General features: G+C 36.8%; 1 protein-coding gene across 1 annotated transcript; it reads left to right on the plus strand.

Annotated features, from left to right (window-relative positions):
* The first annotated feature begins 1249 nt into the window (after positions 1 to 1249).
* Positions 1250 to 14101, plus strand: LOC121906324 (sialic acid-binding Ig-like lectin 5). Its single transcript, XM_042425131.1, has 10 exons — positions 1250 to 1303; positions 1823 to 1915; positions 2840 to 2984; positions 3376 to 3786; positions 10430 to 10741; positions 10919 to 11200; positions 11304 to 11591; positions 11790 to 11898; positions 11996 to 12065; positions 12669 to 14101. Exons 1-10 carry the CDS (start codon positions 1286 to 1288, stop codon positions 13014 to 13016), a joined length of 2076 nt encoding a protein of 691 aa, XP_042281065.1. The 5' UTR covers positions 1250 to 1285; the 3' UTR covers positions 13017 to 14101.
* The last annotated feature ends 1132 nt before the right edge of the window (positions 14102 to 15233 follow it).

The following is a 15233-nucleotide window of genomic DNA, read 5'->3' on the forward strand; positions in this document are numbered from 1 at the left end:
ATGGGGAGTTTTCTTTTCTACATATATGATTGACACAATAATTCAGATCAGGGTTTTGCAATCTCTCTGCGAATTAGCACTGTTGCTTAACAGTAGGATTTCTCCAGTGATGTATTCTGCTTGCTCTTTTATTTTACAAGTCTTTCATGCCTCAAGCAAATTCATCTGTCTTCAGTTCCATGCAAACATAAATAAAATAAAAACAACATGAAATGGGAACAGTTGATTATTGATAAATAAGAAAAAGTGATATATCTGTTTCTCATGTTATATCTGATAAAAAATTTGGGCTGCTCCTAAAATACAGTTTTACATGGTCACACCAAAACATTAACCCTCACAAACAAAGCTTAGCAAAGTTTAGTTGAGATTTGTTGTTGTGAGAATGTTTTCTGGTACATAACATATTTCATGAGGTGCGATTATTTGTTTTGAAGCAGTGTTGTTAGTATAGGACTTTGTTTTTATTTTTTATTTTTTACATTTACTCATTCTCCACTACTACTTCTGACCTGCTAATTACTGTACATGACAGCTTTTACATTTTGTATGCAATATCTGTACATATAATAGACATTTAGTATTGTATGTCTGTAATCACTTACAGTACATGAAAGTATTGCCGTCTGACTGATGAAACCTTGACTTATTTTAATTCATCAGATGCAGCCTGAGGGAAGCATGTACCTAGTAGTTTAAAGTGTGAACAGTAAGTCCCTATATAAGAGAAAACTGTGATGCCATGTAAGGTCAAAATGAGGTTACTATAACTGAACAATTGCTACAATGACATTGCAGGAAACAATTCTTATATAAGATATTTCACAAAAGATACAAATAGAGGAGTGCTTTCTAAAAGTCTGCATATTAAAAACTTATAGGCATAGGATGAATATTGAGGTTGCATTTTATAGAATCTGTAAATATTAATGCACTTCTTGTCTTATTTTCATAATGACCAATGCTAATATCTGCACACTGACAAACTCACAGTGACAATACATGGTGATGTTAAGAAGTTATAATGTTTACCATGTTCACCATCTTAGTTAAGCATGTTAGCATGCTAACACTTGCTAATTAACACTAAAAAGGTACAGCTGTGTTTAATGGGAATGTCATTAGTTTTGGAGGTATTTGGTCATAAACCTAAGTATTGAAAAAAGTCTGACAAGATGGATACTCGCGTGATGCTGTGATCTCATGAATCCAGTTGCCTTGCAAGGTAAAAAATAGCTACCTAACAGTTACAACACAGCCTTTCCAACCTGTGGGAAACTCTGCCATGTCTACAGTTTATGCAGTGAGTGTGCAATATTCAGCCATTTTAGAAACTAATTATGGCAGAATTACAGCATGTTGTTAGCTGGAGATATAGTGAACAGATATTGCACAATATAAGCCATAAAAACATGAGTATAAACACAGAGCTTCTTGTTAAGAGGCTGCATAGTTAACACTGATAAATAAGAAGAATGCAAATATGTTCTCTTTGAATCACATCTCACTTCATCAATGGCAAAATTTATTTTTTCTCTGAATTATGTAATTTGACCATCATTACTTAACTTTCACTACAGATATTACTACACTACAGCAATAATACAAACCATTTACAGGTAAGCACATTACACTGTTTTCATTTTAGTGTAATGCATAACAATGTAGAAGAGAAATGAAAAGACACTATAATACTGTATGACTAAAAGTTATGAAATTCCACTTTTTTAAATCACACATTTCTAAAAACGTCATAGTTGTTAAGATGATCTCAACATACACAGAAAAAACATTTCTTTTATTTTCATTTCTTGACACAAAGAAGGAAGAGGTGTACAAGGAGGAAGCGTCAGATCAGAGCAGAGACAGCTGTGAACAGACTGCTGTGAAGAGAAGGAAAAGAAGACATAAGGAGGTAAAACATTTAACTAATTTTATAATTATCTTTTAAAACTTTTAAAATGGAAGTTGTTGAAGTCATTCATTCTTCTCTAAATGATATCAAATTCAGTGCTGTTGAGCTGTTGTGAAGATAGTTGTTACAAAGTTTATTTATAGAACAAATATCACTGTGGCACTCTACACTCCATCACTCGGTGACACAGGCTCCTCAGTGTGAATACAAACATTGTTGTTTTTACCTGTTTTCTAGCGGCGGTTAGTATCTCACAAGGTATTTTCCTGATCACATGGGTCTTTACTGTCTGCCCAGGATGAAAACATATTTGCTCAGGGAGAAATCAACATTTAAAGCCAGTATTTCCACAGTGGATGTAGTGTACTGTTCTTGAAACAGTTTGTGGAAATACTTTCATTATGTACAAATGTCACATCATGTATGACAGTCTCAGAAGAGGAGAAATAATGCCTAAGACTGGGAGGAAAATCTTGTTGTTGAACAAAGAAGGAAGATATAGTGAAATGAGGTGAAGAATATGCAGGTCAGAGCCGAAACAGTCAGCAGAGAACACAGTAGAGAGAAGAGAGTGGGGGAACAAGACAAAGAGGTGAAATACAACACCTTACCTTATTGTATTCATATGTTTTTGAATTATAAATGAAACCACTGAAGTGATTCATTCTTCCCAAACTAATATAAAAAATGTCTCTCCAAATTTCAGAGGTGGACTGTGCTGGTGCTTGAGAGTAGGAGAATAAGATATTTTGTAGGAGTTGGTGTTTGTCACAGTCGGGGTATCGATGATTCAGGGGTTGTAGAAATAATAAAAGCATCAGATTAATCACACCCTGGGTAAAGTCATAGCCAAATTTAATTTAGCAATGATGGAATACCTTAACATGCAACATCCTGACTGAATGTGGAACTTCTTTTTTTCAGTTTCATCAACTGAACTTCCTGCACTTTCACTGTGAAAGCTGCACTGTGGAGGGAGAGACCGACTGTCTCAAGCATCAAATTATTATGTTTGTTCTCATCTGGGCAACTCTGCTCTTCTCTGTTAGAGGCAGCAATGCTGACACAGGTATAGATCTTTATTGTAATCTTGTGCTGATGCCAATATCAAAGACAACAATGAACAAAATGGTTATAGTGATAATTTTCCACAGTAAATATCCTTATAAATATTTTCCTGAAGTGCTTCCAAATTAATCGTATTTTATTTTTCCTCCCTGAGTTCACCAGCTCATGACAAGCATTACTCACAACATTATTGACCTACTGAGATAAACTTATAATGAAATGAATATTTTGTTTACCAAAGATATTATAGGTTAAGAAATATGTATTGCATCACCGTTGTGTTGCCAAGTTGTATAAAACAGAGACAGTCATAGCGGTAGTCATCATCATTTATTGTCAAAATTTAAATATCTTCTGTCTCTGTTTTTCTCTCTCTATATTTGCAATAACAGGTGCATCAGCGCAGGAAAAACAATACTGTCAGAATAGATTCTGTATCACTCTTACTGAAGGAGAAATAACAGCAGAGGCTGGACTCTGTGTTGTGATACCGTGCTCTTTCACTACTCCTGATAGCTTCACAACCCAACATATAGTTTGGTACAAATGTGAACCAAGTAAACAGAGATGTGATAATTCTGACGTAATATTCCACACAAACAAGAACAACATAAAAGTTCAGCCTGGGTTCAAAGGACGAGTGTCACTGTTGGAGTCTGACCTGAGTCAAAAGAACTGCAGCATCGTCATCAATGACCTCACTGCTTCAGATTCTGGATCATATCAACTCAGAGTTAATGGTGTCCAGTTTCGGTATCCAAATGGATTTACCTTCTCTTTTAGAGCAACTGTCTCTGTTAAAGGTATGAAGACAAAGCAAATATATATAGTGAAGATGTTCATTGCTGTACTTATGAAGCATATTTGGTGTATTTATAGTCTTAATTGGGCATGAAGTAATGTTTGGCACTTGTTGACTTCTGTGGGCCAGTAGGTTCCAGTAGGAACTGATGCAGTTCCCGATATAACTCCTATTTATTGCTACATTGAAATGTTTAACAAAATATATGACTATTTTAGCCCAAATTTAAGTGAATGATGAACTTGATGCCACTGACCTGATTCCACTCCTCTACCATTAGATCTGAGTCAGAAGCCCACAGTGATGATTCCTCCACTGACTGAGGGACAGCAGACCACACTGACCTGCACTGCTCCTGGTCTCTGCTCTGGATCTGTTCCTACAATCACCTGGACATGGAGAGGAACAGGAGAGAACAACATTCAAATCACAGGAAACATTATGACTGAGAATCTGACTGTTGTCACACAGAGACACAGCTCAACTTTGACCTTTAACTCTTCAGCTGAACACCATGGCACCGATGTCACCTGTAAGGTCAGCTTCACAGGTGACACAACTACAGAAGAGACTGTGACTCTGAGCGTGACCTGTGAGTAGCACACACTGTATGTCTTTTCACATTTACGTTTTTCCTTTTCCTTTTACTAAGAAAAGTTGCAGAAGTTGCATGTATTGAATGTTCTTAAAGCGAACCTGTTACTTTTCCCATTTAAAGTCTTATGCCTGGATGGGGATCCAAAGTCCTTACTGCTTCAGGACACCAGTTGCATATGCTGATGAATTTACATACTATATTGCTCTAAAGTCATTTTGTCTCTCATGTGGAGGAACTGAAAATCACTGGGAATACAGCTGTTAAGGAGGATGATGCTCTGAATCTGACATGCAGTGTTAATAGTTTCCCTCCATCTCTTATCATGTAGACTAAACTCTGCTCCAAAAAAAAAAAAAAACCCTTGAAAATGGAGCAGACGTTGACCTGCAGAGCGAAACTGGAACAGCCACTTTTATCAAACCATTTTTACAGAGATTTTATAAAATTCTTTGATACAAAGCACAATACATCATGCAGCAGTTAGAGTACATATATTTTTTCATGTGCCTTTTCCCCCTGGTCTTTTAATACAGGCCGCACCAGCTATCTGTAATACCTTCATCATGTACAAATTTACAGGTGACTCACAGCCTAAATCGGATTAATAAAGTGGCCACAAAGTGTACAGCATAACCATAACACTAGAACAGTTATACAATCTAAATTGTGTCATTTCTCATAGTAGGTCCTGTGCAACATTGCAGACCTGACAGTGCAGTCCTTCCCTGGGCCGTTGCTGGTGTATCTCTAAGTGTGAATGTCTTCGGCATAATCTACATGCTGTTCCTTTGGTATGTGACTACAGCTGCATTTTATATTTTGAAGGTTTTGTTAATGAACTGAAGACTTTTAGACAACAAATCATGGCTCACTCTTTCTTCTGTTCAAAGGAACACAAGAAAAAAGGTGAAACCAAATGAAGCCAACAGAACGTACATGTCACTGCAGAAAACAGACCAATCAGCAGAGTATGATGTTATCGCCCCCCCTCTGAACTGACAACAACAATAAGCGACTGGGTTGATCTTCAGGCTGCTTCACTGAAGTATTTCTTGCACTGATATTGTGCATGTAACTGTCTACATTAGAGGATTTTGAGAACACAGACTGATCTGTTAAATCTCATCTCCAACATGTGTAAGATTTGATGAATATGATATTTCTAAGAGTTATTTAAGTTAAACTGTTTAACTTGTATTTTGCATTATACAGTATGATATTTTTCCTTTATTGTGATAAAAGTTATAATGAAATTTTATTTGAGTCATCCATTTGTTTGTGTTGTATTTAGGTGTTATGATGTGTTTTTTTTTTAATTTTTTTTGAGTTTATACTTTTGTACTGATGTAATTTTGCTTTTTAAGATTCTTTTGTTTAATTTGATATCTTTTAACATCTTGGGACCATGTTGAAAATAAGTGTGCTTATCCCTTGAAGTAGTCTTGTTGACCTATAAATAAATCAAACCAAAAAACTTCCTCAGAGATTTCCAACCATGGTCTTCTAGGATTTAAGTGCTTTGCTGATTTCTTAACCAGTCTGAATATCTGAAACTGTGATTTTCATGTCAAATAAATCCATATTTCAAAACATCTGGTAGAGCTTTAGAATGGTTTTCATCTTACCTGTCGAATAGGAGGTTCTGTGTCTCTGTGAACAGCTATGTCTCTTCATTTTCTTCTGTGAAGTATGGTGTGCCTCAGGGGTTGGTTTTGGGACCAATTTTGTTTTCTTTAAACATGCTTCCCCTTGGGCACATTATTCATAGACAAGGTATTTCTTTCCATTGTTATGATGATGATACGCAGATGTACCTTCCCGTTAGATCCACAGACCCTGTAGTGCTGAGTTAACTTGATGACTGCATTTTTGTGATGTCAAAAATTTTTCTTCAGCTGAACTCAAACAAAACAGAGATGCTTTTTCAATTGGGTCCAAGCACATGACAAAACAAATTCTGCAATCTGCTGGTTTCCTAGTCGAACACATCAAGCCTGTTGCAAGGAATCTTGGCATCTGCTTTGATAGCAATTTAAGTTTTGAGCAGCACACCACAAAGCTTGTGCAATCATGTTTTTATCATCTTAGAAATATTTAAAATTTCAAAATACAATCTATTTTAACTTTTAAAGACACAGAGACCATTTTATATGCCTTCATCATGCCTGGATTATTGCAAGTGTCTTTTTACTCGCCTGAACTCAGCTGCCAGGTTTTTAACCAGAACCAAGACATGTGATCACATCACTCCTGTTTTAGCTTCTTTACACTGGCTCCAAGTATGTTTTAGAATTGATTTTAAGCTCTTACTTATTACTTTTAAGGGTCTTCATGGCCTGTCTCCCTGCTGAATCTCTGACCTCTTTTTACTTTATGTGCCAGTATGTACTTTGAGATCCTCAGGCAGAGGTCTTTTGTCTGTTCCAGAGTCCCGGCTTAAAACTAAATGGGACAGAGTGTTTGCACTCAGTGCCCCAAGACTCTGGAACGATCTGCCTGAGGAAATCAGGCCGACTGACTTGGTGGTCACTTTTAAGTCTCTTAAATCATACATTCATCAGAGAGCCTTTCTTGATTTTTTTAACTATATTTTATCTCTTTTAAAAAGTTTTTTCTATTCTTTTTTGCTACACTGAATTGGTTTTTATACACCACATTGTTGTTTCTTATGACCTGTCTGTTTTATTTTGTTGCCTTGTACTTTGTAACTTGGATTTTGAAAAGGGCTCTATAAATAATAATAATAATAATAATAATAATAATAATAATAATAATAATAATTATTATTATTATTATTATTATTATTATTATTATTATTATTATTAGTTCCTCCCTAACACCGGATTGTTGCTTACTGTCTGGTCTGTATGTAAGTATTGCATTAGAACTGTTATATCACACTTCCTAGAACATATTTCACAAACTGCTTCGTATCAGATTAGTCACTTAGTGGGTAAAGTGGTGAACAAATTTAATGAAGCAACTATGGGATAACATGCAACTTCCTGTATGAATGTGGAGCTTCCTTTGTTTTTATGGGTTCAGAAATATGTAAAACAATTAAATTCTGTTATATTGTCAGGTCAACGCTGCTGACAACAGCAGTTATGTCCAACAGAAATAGTCATGGTTGTAGCCTTTCATCATCATCTATCAGATATCATGGAGTATTGGCAAAGTCTACATAGTCTCTCCATGTTTCCTCAAACGGGTGCATCAATGTGTGGAAGACAAGACTGTCAATATGGATTCTGTATCACTCTTAGTGAGGGAGAAATAACAACAGAGGCTGGACTCTGTGTTGTTTTACCATTTAATTTCACTGTGATGAATTTCACAATGAACTCACCAAGTCAGATTCTGGACCATATCAACTCAGAGTTAATGCTGTTTGGGAGGATGGACAGATTTACATTCTCATCAAGAGCGACTGTCTTTGTTAAAGGTATGAAGACAAAGCAAATAGAGAAGATGCTGATTGCTAATCTGGTTGTCATAACAGTCAAATGTAAGTAAGTACAATAGAACTTTTCTTACACAGAGAATGTACAATTTGCAATTTCCAAGTTTTCATCATTATCGGGTAGCTGAAAATCTAAGTTCAAAGAAGAAAACTATGATTTCCATGACTCGCCAAATGCATACAGAATAACTTTCACAGCCCTGCATCTTTTAAACATATTTGGGGCCATCACATGGTTTGTGCATTTTTATTTCACGTTATGATTGCAGGATTTAAAGGACGGTTTTAATGCACTTGCTATGGCTTTAGAGGCTTGAAAAATAGTTCTGATATCTTGGGCTAATTGGGCTTACAGCCGGACAATAATTAAAATGATTGCATAGACTGTCACAGAGATACGGTAAGGTATCATAATGATATGATCATATTGTGTCGCCATTTTATATAATTCTGCTATCCAAAGTACAATACATCATGGAACTATATTTCCCAATTATATTTCTTTCTTATAGGTTTGTTTACGCTTTTTCCCCGGCCTTTCAATACAGACCACACACATTTGGTGTTTTGATGATGGTGGTGGAGAGCGCTGTCTAACACGTCAGTCCAAACTCTCCCATGGGTGTTCAATTGAGTTGAGTTCTGGTGACTGCGAAGGTCATAGCATATGATTCACATCATTTTCATACTCATCAAACCACTCAATGACCCCTCGTGCCCTTTGGATAGAGGCATTGTCATCCTGGAAGAGACCACTCTCATCAGGATAGAAATGTTTCATCATAGGATAAAGGTGATGACTTAACCGTAAACTTCCTGAAACCTGAAACCTGAAAATTTTTGCAGAAAGAGGGAAGAAAACACAGAGACACTCATCAGAGACTGTGGAGAGAAGACCGCTGGAGACAGAAAGAGGTAAAACACAACACTGAACACATTTTTAAAACATCTTTTTACACCTAAAATGGAGTAATGGACGTTTTCCTAACTCCCAAATACAAATTCTTTCCTAATATCATAAAAATGTGTTTCCACATTTCTGGCTTTGCTGGTTAAGCAAGGTGTAAGTAAAGCAGTCCACCTTAGTAAAGTAAGATGGACTGTGCTGGATAGAGGGTGCTTGGGGACGGGAGGATTAAAGACAGTCTGTATTTGTCACAGTTATTCAGTGCATTCAGTAAAGGATTGAGGGACCCAAACCTTGTCAAGGGCCTTTGAATATGGCAGGGATTAAAGATATTTATTGTTTAACAGTCATTATGTTTTTTATAAAGATTAGGATAGGACCTTTCTAGAACAGATGTCAGAAAGTGTTTCACACTGAAAAATGTTTAGTGTAATCACAGCCCTGCGTAAAGTGTGTTAATCTCGCAACTGTGGAATAACTTAAGGTGCAACATCCTCTGTTAAGATCTGTGATGTCAGCTGTGGAGTTTCCTTTGCTTCATTTTCATCAACTGAACTTCCTGCACGTTTACTGCATTTTCAGTGTGAAAGCTGTCCTGTGGAGGGAGAGACCGACCGTCTCGAGCATTGAATTAGGATGTTTGTTCTCATCTGGGCGACTCTGCTCTTCTCTGTGAGAGACAGCAATGCAGGTATAGATCTTTCTTATCATCTTGTTTTGATGCCAGCATTAAGGATATGAACAAAATAGTCAGCGATAATTTGCCATAATGACTGTGTAAATATGTTTTCCTGAAGTGCTTCCAAATGATAAGTATTTTAGTGTTTTCAATACTGTTGACAACACAAAACAAGACACAATTATAGAAAAACAGAAACATCATAGTTGTAGTATTCATAATTTATTAAATATCATGGGGTAATGTCATTTAATATCTTCTGTCCCTGTTTTTCTCTTTCTATATGCAATACCAGGTGCATCAGTGAAGGAAAGACAATACTGTCCGTATGGATTCTGTATCACTCTTACTGAAGGAGAAATAACAGCAGAGGCTGGACTCTGTGTTGTGATACCGTGCTCCTTCACTACTGGTTATGGCTCCACAACCCAACATATAGTTTGGTACAAATGTGAACCAAGTAAACAAAGATGTGGTGATTCTGACATAATATTCGACACAAACAAGAACAACAGAAACGTTCAGCCTGGGTTCAAAGGACGAGTGTCACTGTTGGAGTCTGACCTGAGTCAAAAGAACTGCAGCATCGTCATCAATGACCTCACTGCTTCAGATTCTGGATCATATCAACCCAGAGTTAAAGATGTCCAGTATTGGAATTCAAATGGATTTACCTTCTCTTTTAGAACAACTGTCTCTGTCAAAGGTATGAAGACAAAGAAAATATATACAGTCACTATGTTTATTGTTGTACCTCTGAACTGCACCAACATTTAAGGGTTATCTATGGTCTTAACTGGCCATGAAGTAATGTTTGGCATTACTCCACAGAGGCACTTGTCAGCCTCTGTGGGAGACCAGTAAGAACTGAAGCAGTTCTTGATAACTCCTGCTCAATTCCCCCATTGAAGTATCTGATTATTTTAGCTCAAATTTAAGTGACTGATGACCTTGAGGCTGCTGATCTGATTCCACTCATGTACTTCTCTACCATTAGATCTGAGTCAGAAGCCCACAGTGATGATTCCTCCACTGACTGAGGGACAGCAGACCACACTGACCTGCACTGCTCCTGGTCTCTGCTCTGGATCAGTTCCTACAATTACCTGGATGTGGAGAGGAACAGGAGAGAATGACTCTCACATTACAGGAGACATCATGACTGAGAATCTGACTGCTGTCACACAGAGACACAGCTCAACTTTGACCTTTAACTCTTCAGCTGAACACCATGGCACCGATGTCACCTGTAAGGTCAGCTTCACAGGTGACACAACTACAGAGGAGACAGTGACTCTGAATGTGACCTGTAAGTAGCACATATGTTGGCGCTCTCCAGTGGTAGTATCAAAAAATACATTTTTACAGATGATGCATGTATGCAATTATAATATATATATATTTTAAATTTCAGTATGACTTAACAAGTCACTGGTTCAGAAATCTCATCTGAAACCCTAAGATTTTATTTTAAACTCTTCCACAGATATGAAGAAACCTGACATCACTGGGGATGCAATTGTTAAGGAAGGTGACACTCTGAATCTGACCTGCAGTGTTGAAAGTTTCCCTCCGTCTCTGATCACATGGACTAAACTTGGCCTCAACACAAACCTACAAAATGGAATTGATGCTAACTTGCAGAACGACACTGAACTATCCACACTTATAATCCCTAACGTGACAGCAGAACATTCTGGACGTTACATCTGTACAGCAAAGCATGTGGACAGTACTCCGACTATATATGTTGATGTAACTGTGACTTGTAAGTAGACTGTTCTCATCTTCTTGAAAAGGAAGTTTATGTTCACATTCTATATCAGCTTACTGTATGTTTGCTGTAATGTGATTCTGCTTGTGTGTTTAAGGGTTTGCAAAGATCCTAAATGGCTCTGGATGTGTGGCTCAGTCAACAGTTCTGACCTGTGGGTGTATCAGTCAGGGGGTTCCCTTACCCAGCATTAAATGGCCGCTGATGAAGAACCACAATGAGTACTCTGTCATTACCACTGTGTCGGACCACACAGTCAACAGCACCATCACCCTAACTGTAAAAGACCACAGTAACACTGCTGTTGAGTGTGTCAGCAGCAATGAATATGGAGAAGCAAAAGAAAAACTCACCATCATCCAAATGAACACGCCAGAACAAGTGGGTACGTGTTCTCAACTAAACCACTTTTGCTACTTTAGACCACTGCTAAATGACATTTTTATTACCTCATTTTTTTTACTGTTGTTACATTGCATTTGGGCAAGATGTCAAAAAGAAATAAGCTGTTGCATGTACAGTATATTATCAATCAGAACAATATGGACAACAATATTTTTTCTTGTGTTCCTTTTGAATCCAGGTCAATCCAGTTTACTAAAAATTGTTTCACGGCTGGACATCATCATTGCATTTTTGACTGGGGTACTTCTTTCAGCAACCCTTTGCTGTTTGGCAAAGAAATGCCATAGGTACCCTATTGATTCCATTAATTCATTCATTCTGGTTTTGTTTGTGGATAATCCTCATATAGACATGTAATTGCTGTTTTAATTTATTTCTCTCCAGAGAAAAACAGAAGAGCTCTGGAAATCTGGATGGGACCCTGGAGATGGTGACCACCCAAGAGGATCCACTGGTATCATTATTTATTTAGCTATTATATATATTAGTTATTGATAACATTTTCTTCAAAACCACCTGTATATTACTGTAAATGGTTTAAGATTTCTTTCTTGAATGACCACAGTGTTTTTACATGTTTTAGTCCATTTATTATTTACTGCTATTTGAATGAATGCTAAAGTATTTAAGATGCATGCATATGTGTTTACCATTTCAGTCAGACACACTTACTCAACTTGAGTATAAATATGAAATGTCAAATAGTTTGATTTGATGGAAAAGACCGCTCTTTGAGGGATCTCTCAAGAAATAATACCCCCTGGAAAAACCCATACATGAACATTAAATCAAAGCAGATACAAATTGTGATGGATTACAATATCTCAGACAAGTTTCAAGACTTGCTTCAAACTTATTTTCAAACCACACAAAAAATAAATGCTCACCAGTTTTAGTGTTTAAAAGCTGAACATTAAAACATTTAAAAGATTATGGTATGACGTGGAAAAAAGCATTAGCATTAATGTAAATGTAAGATCTCATGCATAGTGTACACAATTTTGGGCTTGTAGCAGATGCTGACTGAGTCATATACTTTCTGCATTATACCTGATAGATACATGCTGGTCAAGCAGTGGAAGATGATCAGACTCACCACCAAGAGGCACCAAAAGATGGAGCTGAGGCGGTGGAGAAAGGAGCCCCTGATCTCGATGGTGGACCAAAAGACGCGGAGTACGCCAGCATTGACTTCTCCGTGTTGAAAAGAAGAAGTGCCAGGGGGGCAGCAAAGAAGCAAGAGACCACAGAGACAGAGTACGCTGAAATTAAGAGAGAGGAAAAAATGGAAAGGCAAGACAGTGGCAGAGAGCTAGATGAAGTGTTGGAGTGCAAAGAGGAGGAGGTTGTGATAGCAGACGATGAGGAGATAAAACATTGTGAGCCAGAGGAGGAGGAAGCGTAGGATGCTGTGCTGTATTCCAATGTGAAAGATGGATAGATAGATAGATTGATTAGTGGAGTCACTTGAGGATTAAGTTTCTTCTGTTCATCAGACATGATTGATTGTCATTCTGATGTGTAAATGACAGTACTGTGTAAGCTTTCTACCACAGAGCAGTGATCTTCAAAACCAAAATTCGACCTCAGGTAAACTGAAGTAATCAGGACACTTCACACGTCTACACTTTCTGGCTGTTCAAATCCATCCATGCAACTAAAAATGGACTCGAAGTTGCACAGAATTTCCTTGTTGAAATGATATTATATACCTTTATTTAACTAAGATAAGTACTGTATGTGCCCAAAGTGTCCTGTGGTTTATTCAAGTGTCCCTTCTAGATGTCTCGTGTGCTTCTCTACTTCAGGCAAAATGAACCCTTTTCAAAAACCCTGTTTAAGGAGGAGGTGTCTTTTTTTCATTTTTATTAGCTAGCAGCTTGGCTCTATGAATAGCAGTGTGAGTCTGTCAGTCTTACAGCTGGTTGGTCAGACCACCACTTTAGTTCAGACTGAAATATCTCAACTACTGAATTGCTATGAAATTTTGTAAAGTCATTCATGATTCTCATAGAAGAGGGAATCTCATACTAAGAAGCTGTAACTTCTGACATTCCCACTGGATTTGCCAAACTTAGACTGCAGAAGCCTCTTATTAGCTTCAGCTGAACTTTGGAAGTTAATTTTTGCTCAGAATGAGGACTGTAGGTTTTGTTCCCCATCTCATGAATTGTGATCTCTAACACCAGCCCACACAGCAGTTACATCATTTACTCTGTACCCACATTTACCCATGATGCTCACCGTTTTTGTTTATAAAAATGTTTTTTAATATGTACAAATTGCACTTTTATATGTTTTATGTTGTGGCAAATACACTGCTAGAATTTGTTGTTTTTTGGAGAGGAGTGGCTCTCTTCAGGGCCTGTATGGACAGAAGGAACATTTTCAGCAACCAAAAACAGTTTTAATGTACATACAGTATGGCGTATTGTTTCAAGACAGACTTGATAAATATGTAACTATCCTCTGAAGTGGTGTGAATTTGAAGTTTTTCTCTAATAATTTCCAAAAGTTGATGATGATGACATTTCATTTGCAATAGTTTTCTCAAAGATTTTAATTAAATTTAAGTTTTAAAGTGATGATTTGTATCTACAACACTGGTACTGTTGTTGATCAACATAGAAACAGAGAAAATAGATTACTTTCCCTTTTAAAATTGTGTTGCAAGAATCATCCAGGCTCACAGTGGCCAGAGTGAGCAGGTTTTTAGCATAAAAAGTATCTGTTTTTGTTGTGAATTGAAACGGTGAATTGTCAGTGGCAACAAAGCCTTTCTTACTTCTGGTACACTCTGCAATCTTTACAGGTTCAATATGTAAGCTTATCGTAACTGATAAAGACAAATTTGTAGCCAGTTCTTACTTAAAATACTTATAATCTAATTCCTTAATGTGCGAACAGGAAGTTATTCGAGAGAATGCAATGATACCATTAAATGAATAATCATTTCAGTGACTTTTCTGAGAACAGAACTCAGATATTGTACAATAAACCATAAAACCATGAACCATAACAACGGACTGTCACAAATATATTTTCTTTCTAATAGGCTGCATCCAATTGGAAAGAATACAGATACTTCTTGAATCTGCAATTATTGAATGCATTCAATCAATGACAGAAGTTGTCATTTTTGACTATCTCTTACAATTGACCATCATTATTTAACTGACACTACAGATAACCATTAATACAGCCCATTCAAAGTCATGCACATCCAACTATGCGCATAATGTATTATGCATTACGATGTAGAAGGTAACTGAAAATATAGTGTATTGTTCTATTGTAGTTTATCGTTTCTTTCATTTTTCAATGTTAAAGCTGCATGTTAAAAAATATTTTATTATCAATGCATGTCTATGTTTGGTTTGCAGTGGAACAAAACAAAAAGTTGTGAAAATAACTGAATTCATGCTTATTCTACAAAGACATAATCACTCATGCAGCCAGTTAAAAAGTCAAAAATGACTCATGCTGCTTTTTTGTGCCACTGTGTGCATCACATTGAACATGGAAAACAGAAGGAAAACTGGAGATGTTTCTGAAGACATTAGAAAAAAAGGTTATAGCCAAGCATGGTCAACGTAAAGGTTACAAGACCATCTATCAAGAG

Source organism: Thunnus maccoyii, chromosome 10 (genome assembly GCF_910596095.1).
Source record: "Thunnus maccoyii chromosome 10, fThuMac1.1, whole genome shotgun sequence".
NCBI lineage: Eukaryota > Metazoa > Chordata > Actinopteri > Scombriformes > Scombridae > Thunnus > Thunnus maccoyii.